The sequence below is a fragment of the Panicum virgatum genome, chromosome 9N, assembly GCF_016808335.1.
Source record: "Panicum virgatum strain AP13 chromosome 9N, P.virgatum_v5, whole genome shotgun sequence".
NCBI lineage: Eukaryota > Viridiplantae > Streptophyta > Magnoliopsida > Poales > Poaceae > Panicum > Panicum virgatum.
The window spans coordinates 70,871,087-70,885,509 of record NC_053153.1 but is presented as its reverse complement, the minus strand read 5'-3'; the positions used below and the strand labels follow the sequence as shown (position 1 = coordinate 70,885,509).

At 43.3% G+C, this 14,423-nt stretch overlaps 1 protein-coding gene and 1 long non-coding RNA gene across 4 annotated transcripts; one reads left to right on the top strand and one right to left on the bottom strand.

The window, feature by feature from the left end:
- Window positions 1-4,262: 4,262 nt before the first annotated feature.
- On the top strand, window positions 4,263-6,195 carry LOC120693450. Its single transcript, XR_005682991.1, has 3 exons — window positions 4,263-4,635; window positions 4,904-4,986; window positions 5,350-6,195. It is a non-coding gene; the product is annotated as an uncharacterized LOC120693450 (long non-coding RNA).
- Window positions 6,196-8,824: 2,629 nt separating this feature from the next.
- On the bottom strand, window positions 8,825-14,411 carry LOC120689684 (imidazole glycerol phosphate synthase hisHF, chloroplastic-like). Of its 3 annotated transcripts, none has more exons than XM_039972049.1 (17): window positions 14,064-14,411; window positions 13,666-13,947; window positions 13,391-13,560; window positions 13,196-13,310; window positions 13,061-13,116; window positions 12,932-12,970; window positions 12,746-12,844; window positions 12,472-12,534; window positions 12,324-12,386; window positions 12,155-12,237; window positions 11,676-11,784; window positions 11,553-11,606; window positions 10,808-10,895; window positions 10,700-10,737; window positions 10,369-10,474; window positions 9,577-9,743; window positions 8,825-9,064 (listed from the first exon to the last, which is right to left on the bottom strand). In XM_039972049.1, exons 1-17 carry the CDS (start codon window positions 14,215-14,217, stop codon window positions 9,005-9,007), a joined length of 1,746 nt encoding a protein of 581 aa, XP_039827983.1. In that variant the 5' UTR covers window positions 14,218-14,411; the 3' UTR covers window positions 8,825-9,004. The 3 variants fall into 3 exon arrangements, with proteins under 3 accessions (XP_039827983.1, XP_039827984.1, XP_039827982.1); XM_039972050.1 differs by having other exon boundaries at window positions 10,700-10,728; window positions 14,064-14,399; XM_039972048.1 differs by having other exon boundaries at window positions 11,553-11,784; window positions 14,064-14,399.
- Window positions 14,412-14,423: the final 12 nt, after the last annotated feature.

The window sequence follows — 14,423 nt, the reverse complement described above, 5'->3', positions numbered from 1 at the left end:
CTACCCTATTGGTGGGGTGCCTGGATGAATGCTCTCTTCCTTTCTTGGCAGGTTATTGTTAATCATGTCTAAACATGTTTTCTCTGTCTTCTTTTGGAATGTTCGCGGTATCGGTCAAACATATTCTTACTGCGCGCTCTCCTACGTTCGTTTGTCTTCAAGAATTGAAACTTGAGCAGGTGTCACATTTCAAGAAACTATCCCTCCTGCCTCCTAGTCTCCGATCCATCGTTCATCTTCCTTCAGTAGGCACCTCCGAGGGTATTATCACTGCTTGGGCTGCCTCTGATTTTGATCTTCTTTATCACTCTCTAGGCGTTTTCTCCCTGACAACTCGCTTCCAAGCTACTGCCTCTAACCTTTCCCTTACTATTACCAATGTCTACGGTCCGTGCGACAGCCCCTCCAAGCCTGAGTTCCTCCACGAGTTGTCCTCTATTGCCTCCTCTACCTCGGGTCCATGGGCAATTGTGGGTGACTTTAATCTTATTCAGTTTGCTGAGGATAAATCAAATGACACTTTTAACATTAGAGAAGGTTCCTTGTTTAATGCTTTCATCAACGACTGTGGTCTCTTGGAAATCCCTCTTCTAGATCGGCTCTTTACTTGGTCCAATAATCAAGCAAACCCCACGCTGGTGCGCCTAGACAGAGCTCTTCTCAACACTGAATGGAACAATTTACTCACGGATACCTCCCTTTCCTCCTTCTGCCGCAATGAGTCAGACCACGTTCCTCTTTCCCTCCGTGCCTTTGCGAACATCCCTCGCCCCGCAATCTTCCGCCTAAACAATCCTGGCTGTCCGCTCCAACCTTTCCGCCTCTTGTCTCTGCTAACTGGAACAGCGTGCAAATCGGTCACCCCCGGGTCCCTCTTCTTCTGCGCTCCTCTGTCTCCGGCTTAAGCGTATCAGAAGTGCGGCCCGTGCTTGGGCAAAAAAGCAAAAGCCGCTTGACGTGCTAATTGGTAATTGCACAGTCTTAATCAGCTTCCTTGATATCCTGGAAGAACGCTGGCGTCTGAGTCTCCTTGAATTCCGTTTGCGTTCCCTCATAAAATCTTCCCTCTCCCGTCTCTGTGAGCAGCGCGCGGCCTATTGGCGACAACATAGCAAGGTCAGGCAGTGCATTCTTGGTGATGAAAACACGGCCTACCACCACCAGTGTGCTACCATCCGTCTTCAGCGAAATAAAATTAAATCCCTCTCTCACGACGGAATCCCGGTGACTAGTCATTCTGGTAAAGCGCACATTCTTCTCAGCTTCTTCTCAAACCTGCTTGGCATGGTGGATCCCATCAACTTGGACCTCGACCTCTCTACCCTCCTTCTCCCGTTCTCCCTAGACTCCTTTCAAGCCGACTCTCTTGTCCACCCTTTTGAGGAATTTGAACTTCGTCTTGCCATTCTTGGCATGAACTCCAATGCCAGTCCCGGTCCTGATAGGTTTGGACCCGCTTTCTATCGGTCTTGCTGGGATCTCGTGAAGCATAATATCCTCTCTTTAGCCGCTGACTTCCACTCCACCCAGGCCGACCTCACCCATTTCAACAAGTCCTACATTACTCTCATTCCTAAAAAAAAAACTGGAGCCTGCCATGCTAAGGACTTTTGCCCAATCTCACTCCAGAACACTCCCACCAAAATCATCTCCAAATCCCTTACTTCTCATCTTCAACCTTTCATCCCCGACCTCGTGCACCCAGACCAGACCGGCTTTGTCAAGGGCCGGAGCATCTCTGAGAATTTTGTCTATGCAGTTGACCTAATTCAAACCTGCCATAAGCGTAAAACTCCTGCCATCGTCCTCAAACTTGACTTTCGTAAAGCTTTTGACTCAGTCAGCTGGCTAGCCTTAGATGCAGTTCTTGAAGCCCGTGGCTTCCCTCCTCTCTGGAGACTTAGGATGCAGTTTCTTCTCTCCACTAGTCAGTCCGCCGTCCTCCTCAACGGTCGCCCTGGTCGCTGGTTCCCTTGCCGGAAAGGGCTCCGCCAAGGTGACCCCCTTTCTCCCTATCTCTTCATTCTCCTTGCCGATACCTTACAAAGGTTGATTCACCAAGCTTCGGCCAATAGCGATATCCTCCACCCCCTCTCCCCTGGCCTCCCGTGCCCGGTCATTCAATATGCCGATGATACCCTCATCATCCTGAAGGGTGATGTCCAGCAGCTCCGATCCCTTAAAACCATCCTTGAACGCTTTTCTTCTTTCTCCGGCCTCCACATCAACTTTGACAAAAGCACGTTCATCTCGATGAACATACGACACGAAGATGCTTTTCTGATGGCCCTGATCTTGGGTGCCCTATCTCCCATTTCCCACAGCCGTACCTTGGTCTCCCTCTAACTGCCACCAAATTGCGCACCACTGATCTTCAGCCTCTCCTTGATCGTTTCGACTCCTACTTTGCTGGCTGGCGTGGCAAGCTCCTAAACCAAGGCGGTAGAGAGGTTCTCATTCACTCGGTCCAGTCCAGTTTTCCAATCTATGCGATGTGTTCTCTCCTCCTTCCGAAAGGGGTTATTGAGCAAATTGATGCTAACCTGTTCTGGGGGTCATTGTAAAGCCTCTTGGGATCTAGTCATTACCCCCAAGGACAAAGGGGGTCTCGGAATCAAAGACCTGCATATCCAAAACCGCTGTCTCCTCCAAAAATTCCTCGCTAAACTCCATGTCCCTGCCACGTCCCCCTGACAATTTTGGTTCCAATCAAAATATGGTTGGAATGGCTCCCAGGACCTCGGGGATTCTAGACGCAGCGACACGCCTACCTGGACTGCTATCCTTCAGGGCCTACAAACATTTCGGGATGCCACTGCGGTTACAATCGGAAATGGGAATCATACCTCCTTCTGGTACGACCTTTGGCTTGGCGACTGTCCCTTAGCGGAGTGCTTCCCTGCCTTGCTCTCCCACTCCTGGTGCCTGAACATCTCGGTCGCGGATGTCTTCTCAGGAGGTAACCTGCACCTTCAAAACCGCCGCTCCTATGTCGCTGAGGCTGAACTTTCCCTCCTCCTTACCATCATGAACCCGATCCAGCTTGCCCCTGCAGAACCTGACCACCGACACCTCCGAAACTCCGCCAGCTCCTGTTTCACCACCGCTGCTAGTTACTCCATCGCGTTTTCTCACCTCCCCGATGATCCGTTTGCGCCTTTAATTTGGCGGAATTTTTCTCCCTCACGTTGTAGATCCTTCCTTTGGCTGGTCCACCACCACAAACTGAACACAAATTTCAGGCTACACTCTCGCCATGCTAATAACTCGGGACATTGCCTTTTCTACGGGACATCTGAAGACATCTCGCATCTCTTCCTCCACTGTCCTAGGGCCCAAAGTTTTTGGGCGCTTCTTGAAGTGTCTACCTCTTCCCTTTCTCACATTGAGCTCCTCTAGACAGCTCCTCTCCCGGGACCAACTCCCCCCAACCAAAAAACGCGCTCGACTATCATCACCTATTTTCTGTGGAATTTATGGAAGTGCAGGAACTCCAAGGTTTTCAACCAAGCGGATGTCTCCAACTACGACCTGGTGCGGCGTTGCTCAACTGACCTTGCTCTTTGGGCTAACAGATCTTCTGTTCCTGACAATAGTTTATGTATCATGAGTTGGAGCTCTTTCCTTCTTCTTATGTAACTTACTTTTGTATCTGGTCATTCTGTTGTAAACTCCTCATCTCCAACCCCTACTCTGTTCTCAACCCCCCTCCCTTTGTAAGACGTTACCTTTTTGCTTAATACACTTGTTCAGGCTGACCTTAAGGGGTTCGCCATAGTTCGTGTCAAAAAAGAGGAGACAAGAGGAAGCAGAGTATGAAAAGAATATGCAGAGCCAGAGCTATGAGTTGATGAATTGGAAATTACATGAAGCCCCTAGTTTGTATCCGATCCGATTATCTATATATATATATATATATATATATATGAAAAGAATATGCAGAGCCAGAGCTATGAGTTGATGAATTGGAAATTACATGAAGCCCCTAGTTTGTATCCGATCCGATTATCTATATATATATATACACACTATAAAGATAAAAACAATTGAAAATTTTTCTTATTCAAATTGGACCCGCCATACCCCTCACGCTGGGTCCGTCTGTCGAGGCCGAGGGGGGTGGTAGGGGATAGAGACCCCTAGAAACCGCGAGTTGGAGCGTGTTTCCACCCAAAACTAATTTATTTTCGCACCTACGACTCGCATACCCGCCCGCATAACCGTTCGTGCGCTCACTCGTTCAGTTGCCTCGTCCTCCTCACCATGCCGCTCGTGCTGCGAGCCCCGGCAGCCCGTGCCGCTCAAGCTGCTCCGCGGCGCTGTGGCAGAGGCTCCACCCTTGATGGCGCTCGCCTCCACCACTACCGCCGCCGTCACGGCCTCCTCCTCCTCCCCGCCTTGTCCGGCTTCCTCCCTCACACCTCCCATTCACCGCGCCCAGGAGCTGGAGAACTACCCGCGCGCCTGCAACTACCACCGGTTCGTGGTGCGCTCGGCTCTGCCTCTGCCACTACCGTCGCGGGATACGGGGAAGCCTGGTCAAAGCAGACTCCCTAGATGAAACGTGTGCCATGTTCAGGGTGCAGTATAGGCAATCAATCCTTCTTGGTCGTCTGATAAATCATGTCTAATCAGGTACTCCTCTCACCACCTCCAACCGATGCATGCCAAGAGCTTGTAAAAATCACCGAGCGATAGGATTGTACTTTGACTGTTTGGTTCTGAATGAAATTACTCATTGAAAGAATTGTCTATGATCTGATGAAATTAACCATCAAATGAATTGCGTCTACTCATCACCAACGCATAGAATTGAGGGCAACATGAGCTCTATTCAACTACCACAAGATACTTTTTAGTAATTGTTCTTGCTCAACTTTTCTCTGTTTATTTCCATGTGCAGTTCATCAAAAAGTGATGTGTCTGGGAAGGCAGGCCCTCGATGATGTGGTGCTCAACAACAGGCCTCCTGTGAGTCATGCACAGGTATAGCTTTTTTGCAGACCCATGACCAATCCTGCCTGTATGGGAGAAGCAACAAATATGCATCAAAATAGTGAAATTAGGGTGGCAATGATAATACTGGTACTTGGAGAAACCAATCGCAATCTAGGATGACTAGCTGACCTTCCTACACAATTCATTGGAGGAGAGGATGATACATGCCTCGAGGTTTTTTATTAATCTTTATTGACTAAATTTGAAATAAATGATAATTGCCAATCAATGAGTGGAAAGTAGATCTTATTACTTATTTTTCTTCTAGGTGAAAAAACAATTAGATGAAAAAAAATGTTATGCTAGGATCAACATTACTATTTCTAATATTATTTTTTCTTCTTTTGGCAGATCATAGGTTTGTACATTGGACTTTTGGAGGAGTGGGCAGAAAGGTTTCTTAAATGTCATGTCCTGTATATTCTTTTATATTTAGTACTTTTTTCTTTCTATACTGCATATATAGAATTCCATTTAAAATGTTGGGCCTATCATCATAATAATCCAATTATAGGTTTGATCAATGGTTCATATTTTGCTGAAAGGAATGTAACTGATAACAGCAAGTTCTCTATTTATTCATGGCAGCAAGTTCGATTTGCATTTTGTTTGTTAGAATTATGATGTTAGGAGGGAATTAATAAGATGTAGCCTTTTGGTTCACAATTAGTTTCTAATTATATAGCTGGATTTCTCAATTTTACATTTTCTTATCTATAGAATTGTGAATTTCATCTTTTCTTTTAAGTGAGCTTCTTAGAAAATATTTTCTTTACAACTGGGCTTCCATTCGTGTGCTGATTTTAGTTTACTTTTATTTTATCTTTTTATATTTGAGGAAATGCGGTAATAACATTTGTATATTTGTACTCATAAGCTTACTGCATTTTGGACTTTTGGTTTCGCCAATGGGGCTGGACACCTGGAGAGCGGGTGGAGTGCGTGGTCATGGAGCACTCAGACATTCGCATGAACCAATGCACGACTTTGATGGTGGTGGCTTTATTTATTAATAACGGATAATGTTGTAAAAATTTCAGATGTTGCGGAGTAATAGCTAGCTCGACCAATGCTTATGTACTTTGGACGTGGTCAATGTAACGTGGTCAATGTAACATTGCATGCACTTTGTAAAAAAGTTATTATACATTCTAATGGAAAAACAATATTTGCTCAACTATAAAGAATATTTATCAATGTGTCTCAGTTATTCATATTCAATACTACAATGAATTCTTGAAAAGCATATTTTACACAAGGTTAAATTAAATGGAAAGGGTAAATGATAATAGATTATTTATAAATATCATATACTTGTTTACTAGATTTATTGAAACTTGGATGAAAATAATTATAGTTCAATTTAAGTTTTCTAAAATAGTTGTAGTGTTATTTAGTGCAAGACTGATAAGTATAAAAAATCCATAAATCACTAAAGTTTTCAAAACCACGTGCATCTTACTAGTTTGCAGAAAGAATCCTACAAATTACAAATAAGCCCGCTCCTTCTAATGACTGCCCATTTGGCTTCTCGTTCTCTCCTCTCCTCCCGACCATCCGCCGCCGTCTGCCGGAGTCCCATCCAGTTTCAGCGCAATGTCCCCCATCTGATGCTGGAGTCCCATCCAGTTCGTGCGCCAACATGTGTATTTCGTTTCCTTCTGCTGCTCAAATCTGCGTCTGATTTGTTGCTTCACTACTCGGTCGATCGAGCTAAACATTGTTGGATTAGCATACCATTTCTTCCGCCTGTGCTAAGAGCTGATATTACAAATCCAGAATAAATTTGAAATTTCAGAAAAAAATAATTAAAAAAAGGTCTAGTAAATTGGGGAAACTATTTTGTGCTCTTGTGATGTGAAGGTACTGCTTACAGAACTCAATCAAACGAATCCTGATGTACTGGACAAACCTTCCCCTGTTCTGTCTGTGCATTCATTTTGTCAAATAAAATTAGTTTTTCATAATTAAGTTTTGCAACGAAAATCCCTTCCATATAAAATTAGTGTAGGGAAGGCTTTTTAGCTGATTGCAAATGCAATGCAGGCCACAGGATGACACGAGATAGGGTGAAATAAACTCCTCTGGCACCTATCTTTCCTTTAGAATCCTGTGTTCAACACGGGGCTCTTTTACCTGATTCTAGATCTGAATTACGCAATTTATTCATTCCGTGGTCATTTAATTCGTGCTGTTTTTTTAATCCACAGAAGCTAAGCAACCGCTGATTAAGATGGATTTGAACCACCTAACACAGTGCAAGAGGTGGTGATCTATCATGCATTCATAATTGCTTGATCTATCTTCAAAGGGGACTCTTTAGCTGCATTTTACGAGTTCAGATAGCACTCTTGTGCCATCGTGGCTTGCTCAAATGAATGAAGTCCGGATCACATCTCAGTTTAACAAGGGAAAAAGGCCAATTCACAACACCTAGATTTTCATGCATGTGTGCAATGTCAGTACCAGGTACTGATATGGAAAGCTGAGGACAAGCAGAAAATGGATGATGGAACTGCTGTCTCTGCAAGCAGTGACTCTGAACTTCCATCTAAAAGAAGACCAGGTACTACTGACCAAGTCATGGTGATCCAAGCTGATCAGCAAGTGGCGAGGGTGATAGGTCAGATGGCATGATGCGAAGTTCTACGAGGAAGAATGAAAGATGAGACACTTCAAATGATCTGTTGAGAATGCCTATAAAAGAGCTTCCAACATCTATAAAAGAGCTTGCAAGAATCACCTGAAAGAGTGGAACCCTTATAAGTCACATGGAGCATCTAGAATCAATTATGCAACAAAGTTAAAATACTTCAAATGATCAGAGTGCAAGCAAGTTCTGCTTAATTGGTGGTGACTACGTACGCTACTCATACTTCTTATGGTGGAAAGATGCATACAAACACGATAATTACTTGTAAGGTTATCATTAGAAAATTATCTTTTAGATATAATCATGGTATTTGGATGTGATCAGTGAAAGCCACTGATCAATGCTTCTATAAGTGTGAGTGGCTGGAGTTTCCAGGGAATAAATGAAAAGTGCCTGCTACAATAAAATCGAGCTCATATGCAAGATGAATAGTAGATACTAGTACCACACATTAGATGATACCTCGTCCTTAGATATCTTTATCAAGGGTTCCAACTATTTTCTACCATGGAAATACTTCATGCACATCTTTCTAGACTTGCACATTCACTTTATTTATATAGCATTTCGAGCTCATACACTCAGACTCACATTTATAGAAGACTAAAAATTGCACTTTATTTCATTTTAATGATAGTGTTTTCATCAGTCCCACAATTTAAGTGACGCAGGGTATTATCAGATGACTAAAATGTTATGATCCGTTATTAATATTATCTTTAAGTCATCTCAATATTACGTGGATGCTGTGAGGTTATCTATAAGATGACGCCATATTATCCTTGTCCCAACGTTGAGCCCTAATGATGTTACAGCAGAATCATGCAACTGATTTTAAAACAAATTCAATTAATTAAGACAGTATAAGCGGGTTGAATTAAACGGAGGTGACACTTATCAATTTTGGATTCTTAATAGGCAACCGGTTGCGTGTCCCTCTCCGGAGGATATTTGAAATAGGTTCAGGTTTTTATTTGGATTCTTATCCAATGAGTGATGACCCAGGACGTAACAAACAGATGAATACGAGTATACGACGATGCGGCTGACTAGGCAGTTTGTGACGAGTCGGCACTTCAGAGGAGCCGGACCACGACCTTCCTGCGCAGCGCTCTCGCCAATCGGAGCCTCGGGGGCAGCTTGGACGCACCGGCAAAGTAGAGAAACCCAAGCAAAAGAAACTGGTGCTTGTTCAGCATCGCCTTATTAACTTATTATTACGAAATTGCAGTTCCTATCAGGGGCCTATGCACTGCCACCATGTTCCAGAAACAGAACAGAGAGCAGTTGCCGCAGTCACTACATCAGACAAAATCAGACATCAATTTTTCAACAATAACAAAGATTTTCCTGCTACACCCTGACCTCCACACCAGCATCCACCAGATGCTCTTTCACGGCTAGTATGGGGACCTGTGACAAGTCAATTCTCCATATCAAGTATCAAGCCTAGGAACAGATAATATTGACTTCGGAAGGAATGCATATGGTAATTGATTAATGGGGACTACAGCACGACTAACAAAAAATTTACTCCAGGAGAATGCGACACTGTTCCAAGTAAGGTGAGTGTAATCTAGAGATGAAACTCAATAAAAACCACGAAAGAAAAGCAATAAAGTTGTAATAAAAACAAAACAAAACATAGCTTGATTTCCAAATTAAAGATGGGCAAGAATTCTAACATGTTATTTTTTTAGGGGTAATTCTAACATGTTATGTACTAAAGTTGCTAACTCAGCACACATGCCGACAAGCATACTGAACTAATGGCAAATCATACAAATTAGAGGAAAAGAATTCCTAAATCAGCATAGGAGATCATTCTCTAATAAGAGATAGAAATACGTGCAAGTTACAGAAAGAAACCTCTCATAGGTTATAGCATAGCATTCCAACAGGGAAGAGAAAGTAGGATCCCATACCTCTTTCCGATGGAAAATGCCAGCAGCAAGGGCAGCCGAAGCATTTGTTTTCGCAAAGACTTCAGAAAAATGTTCAACAGCACCTGCACCACTGCTTGCAATGACAGGAATTGTCACAGCATCAGACACCATTTTGACCAAATCTATGTCAAATCCACAGCCCTGGCCTGCAAGGAAGATGCCACAATGGAATCTTTGCTTCATAAACCCATAAAAGGACAAATTCACATGAAAATTGAAGCAAACAGGCAAACAATTTGACCACAAATTTCGAACCTAAGAGAACTAAATAGTACGGGTACTATTTTTTTCCCCACTCTTGATTTACAGTCACATTGCAACCCAGATTCCAAGGTCATAGTGCACTTGCTTAACTTAGTCAATAAAATTCACGCCTGCAATTATACAATATAAGTTATACATGACACATGAGAACAGGGCAACTCCACTTTGATGTTTTAAACTTTTAATATAGCTGGTCCAAAGCCTAGATGAAGGAGGGTTGTGGTAGGCTTGGCGAGCTCACGTAAAAACCCCGCGACTCTTGAGGAGATGAGTGAATAGTAAATTCAGTGACATATTGATTCTGGATTGGAAAAGGGGCTCAAACGCACTAAATGAACCGATAATGAAACTGCTAAAAAACAAAAAGCATTCAAAATTCTTAAGAACAAATCACAATGGCTATCGGTAAAGGGGCACAATAAAGATATATTGAAAGGCGCCACCTAGGTTGTATGCAGATTGCAGAGCACAACAAGCTAATATCTTTGTAAAAATACCATAGCATACCATCACAATCAATGCAGTTAAGTAGTATTTCTCCAGCACCCAATTCTTCCACAGCTTTTGCTAGTTCATATGCTCCAATAGGTCGGCTATCACGTCCACCACTCACCTGAAACAGAAGCAAATTGACAATTATGTTCCTTCAATCATAGTTCTTGTAGAACTTGTTTTCTATGAAACGAAAATGTTCAGGTGGAGTTCCTTAGCCTGACTTTGCCTCGAAAATAAATCATAGCTACTAGTAGTACTAGACCAAAAAGATAGGTCAAGAAGAGTACAAAAAGAGCTCAAATTTAAAACAGTCTATACAGTTGAGGAAGAAAGAATGGCTTACTGTACACTGGTACCATGCGTATTCTTCTCCTGATGGACCTGGAAAGTCACATGAGATGTTCGTTTGTTCAACATATAAATGGCGATTTACAACAAAGATAGAATGTACCTTTACTGGACACCTTCACAGTTTTAAATGGCACATCTTCTGGACTATTGACATATACCCGACGAGGATCAATACTTACAACTACAGCCTGATAATGAGAACTATACTTTATTACAATGAGCAAATTATAGGTTATACAGCGTTTCTGCTAGAATACTAATAAATATTTAGTATGAGGATGGTTCAGGTGGCATTCACTGGTATATTGGTAGAATTTACTGGATTGGTCAACAATGTATAAGCAACACAATTGATAAACCATCAGGAACCAGATGTTTGCTGCTGGCCTTTGGTCAAATTGACCTTGAACGAGAAAAGGTGATCTATCTTTACTCATGGATCCACTTTCCAATTTGGTTTGATTGCCTTTTACAGTTTTACTGACTTCGAGTGATAAACGAACAGCAGTTCTTTGAACCTTGATAGGCAGCCATTATCTCAATACATGGTGAAATATATGGCTCAGTGTTTATATTCCATAGAAATAAGTTGTCCACCAAATAGCAAAATTATGCATGTAACTGACTTCCCAAATTATGCATGTAACTGTCATATACGTATGACAGAACAGAAATTTGAAAGTGATACTTTGCAGTGTTACTTCTTCAGGGAAAAAAGGTGACAAGAAGCAAATCTCTACCATATCGTGAAATCTGACTAGAAATGTAAATACCAGATACAAAATTTTAGTTTATGTTTTGTAACTGAGCAATAAAACAAAACAAGGTTATGAAATAAAGAAAACCTGGTTGCCATATACTCTAGAAATCTGCTCCAAGCTGCTTTTCCCTGTCTTTACCTGATACACAGAAATAACTATATAATGGGGAAATAGCTGAACATTGAGAGAGAAAAATAAAATACATACACCAGTTTGTAAAAAGGCTTCAGCAGCATAAACAGCATCACTTCCGATTGAAATTTTGTCAGCACCAGACCTGAAATATTCTGATGCTACTTCCAAGCTTGAATAGTATCTGAGGAGAACGAAATGTACACAGTTAAAGGGACATATTTTGCCCTTTTCAGTATTGGCTAAAATAACAAATGCTACCCATTGGATGTAAAGAACAAAGAGCAGGAAACATGCAAAGTTGAAAAGAATCGATAAATAAGATGACAAACTGCCTCACCACACGAAGATTGGTGGAAAAACTTGAAATTTATGAAACAGGCCTATTCAAATAAGAAAATCAGGCCATTCAGGTATCAATTTCAATATCTGCGACCACCCTTTGTTTTAAATCTTTTTACTCCGCATTCTACGGCTTTCTCGCCAGGAGATTAGGTTGCTAAGCACAAAGTTTCTGGATACCCATTGCTTAAGAACAGAGCATGAGAAATAACCTTCCATTTGCATCTGTGAAGTCTCGTATACCTCCACCAACTGTAAGTGGCACAAAAACCTTTTCAGATGCACAATGCAGTACCTACAGAAGATTACATGTCACTACACTAGACAAAAGGGTGTGAAGAAAAAAAGATAAAATTAGGAGGTTTCAGATTCTAAACAAACCTCTAGCATTGGCAAATCGCCCAATGGAAAGTCACGGAAACCAGTTATATTCAAGAAGCTGACCTAAGGGAAATGTTATTCATGATATAAGATAATAACTTTATATACATTGAATCATAACATGGAAAAAAATTATGCAGAAAACTACCTCATCAGCACCATCTATGTAGTATTCACTTGCTAAATCAACTGGCTTGCCAAGGTTTCTTACCTATGATAATATGAGTAAATATTAAAATATGTTCAAACCAAGCTGTGTATCAGCCAAATCATATAAAATTATCTCAGATTTATTGTTTATTTAATATAAATGAACTATGGCCAAAGTATCACCTAGGACTAAAGCGAAAATGCCATTTAGATCTTGTCCTGATGTTTGAGAAGTTTAACCACACTTAAGGTCAGTGGATAAAGCTTTGTACCTCTTTGCTGCTAGTATGATCTCTTACATCATACTGATCACCTTTTGTTACCACAAGATCCCCATTATCATTTGACCGAACATCAAGGCATGCTATCACCTGAAAATTTTGAAGAGAATAAGAAGGATGGAAATCTAAACTGTGGTTCACATTGAAATACATAACAATATGAAAGATGGAACTCACTCTCTTTGCAAGTTTTGATGCTTTCCTACGTGCTGGGGCCTACATCACAAATATATGTATGAATTTCATATTACATAATTAAAAAGATCAAATCAAAAGAAATTGACTGCTCGAAACTATAAACACTACCTTTACTCCTGAAGAGTTAGCACTGAGAAAATTTTTCAAAATAGAAAGTCCAGTATCTGCAGAAAAAAGAAAAGAATGATTAATATGACCAGTAAGTTAAAACTTTGGAGATTCATATTTAAACTAACTATTTACCTCCGCTCTTTTCTGGGTGAAATTGAACTGCCTGAATGTTTCCCATTGAGATGGATGATATGAAGCTGTCACCATAGTTGCATATTGATGAAATCCAGTCTCTGTTAGCATCTGACTAAGCATGTAGAAAGAAAAAACAAGTCACATCTCATGACACCACCAAAGCACGAGAATCTAAAAGTTGCTGCTCCTTACAGGCAGTGCGTGGTAGGAGTGAACAAAGTAAACATGGTGGCCATCAGCTCCCTGCAGCAGCTGTGCGTCCTTGGTGATCTCAAGAGCGTTCCAGCCAATGTGAGGAACTATGAGGCCCTTGGAGGAGTCGAATCGCCTGACCACGCCCGGTATCACACCAAGGCCGCTCACTGTGACATCAAATGCTAAATCAACTACTGTTCATCCACAGTGCACAGCTTAGCCAACAAGCGGCAAACGAAGTGGGACGGACTGGCGGAGTGAGAGGAGCTTACCCGGGCCGTTCTCCTCGCTGGAGTCGAAGAGCAGCTGGAGGCCGAGGCAGATGCCTAGGAAGGGGCGGTCCCTTTGGATGTACTCGCGGAGCGCGTCGGCCATGCCAGTGCTATTGAGGACGTCCATGGCGGAGCCGAAGGCGCCGACGCCAGGGAAAACGAGGCGGTCGGCGGCGAGGATGTCCTCCGGGCTCCGCACGTCGCGGATGCCGAAGCCGAGGTGGCGGATGGCATTGCGCACGCTGCGCACGTTCCCCGCCCCGTAGTCCAGCAGTGTCACCGCTGCGGCGAGGCAATTTTAGCAAAGCGAAACGCAGTCGTGAAGCCATGACTCGAGTTCCGGAAGGGAAAGGGAAAGGGAAAGGGAAAGGGAAGGGGGCGTGGTCCGCAGCGCTTACTGTTTGCGTCCGAGGACGCACGGACGGAGAGGGAGGCTGAGCCGGAGCCGCGGCGCTGGCTGCTCCGCTTCGGGCGGCGGCCCATGGAGCACGGGACGGTGAGGGTGGCAGCGCCGGTGGCCATTGCTCCCTGCGACTGCGGCGGCGGCTGCATTCTCGCCCTTCTCCGCTAATTAATCGCCGCTAATGCTGCGGAGGAGTAGGCGACGAAGGAGCCGGCGAGAGGAGGCCGCGCCGGGGAGGGGCGTACGGCGGCGCCGGGAGGTCGTGCCCGGAGAGACGCGTTCACTCTGACGATGTCACGCACTCGCCCGCCCTAGCGTCTCTTTCTTTGCGGGCCTCCGCTGCCGCCCAGCGGGC

Excerpts from the sequence above, each read along its gene's own strand:
- LOC120689684 (XM_039972048.1), bottom strand. The coding sequence starts at position 14,217 with ATGCAGCCGCCGCCGCAGTCGCAGGGAGCAATGGCCACCGGCGCTGCC. Across the intron at positions 13,117-13,195 it reads TCACCCAGAAAAGAGCGGAG|ATACTGGACTTTCTATTTTG; the intron begins GTAAATAGTTAG and ends TTTTTTCTGCAG. Across the intron at positions 12,387-12,471 it reads ACATAGATGGTGCTGATGAG|GTCAGCTTCTTGAATATAAC; the intron begins GTAGTTTTCTGC and ends CATTTCCCTTAG.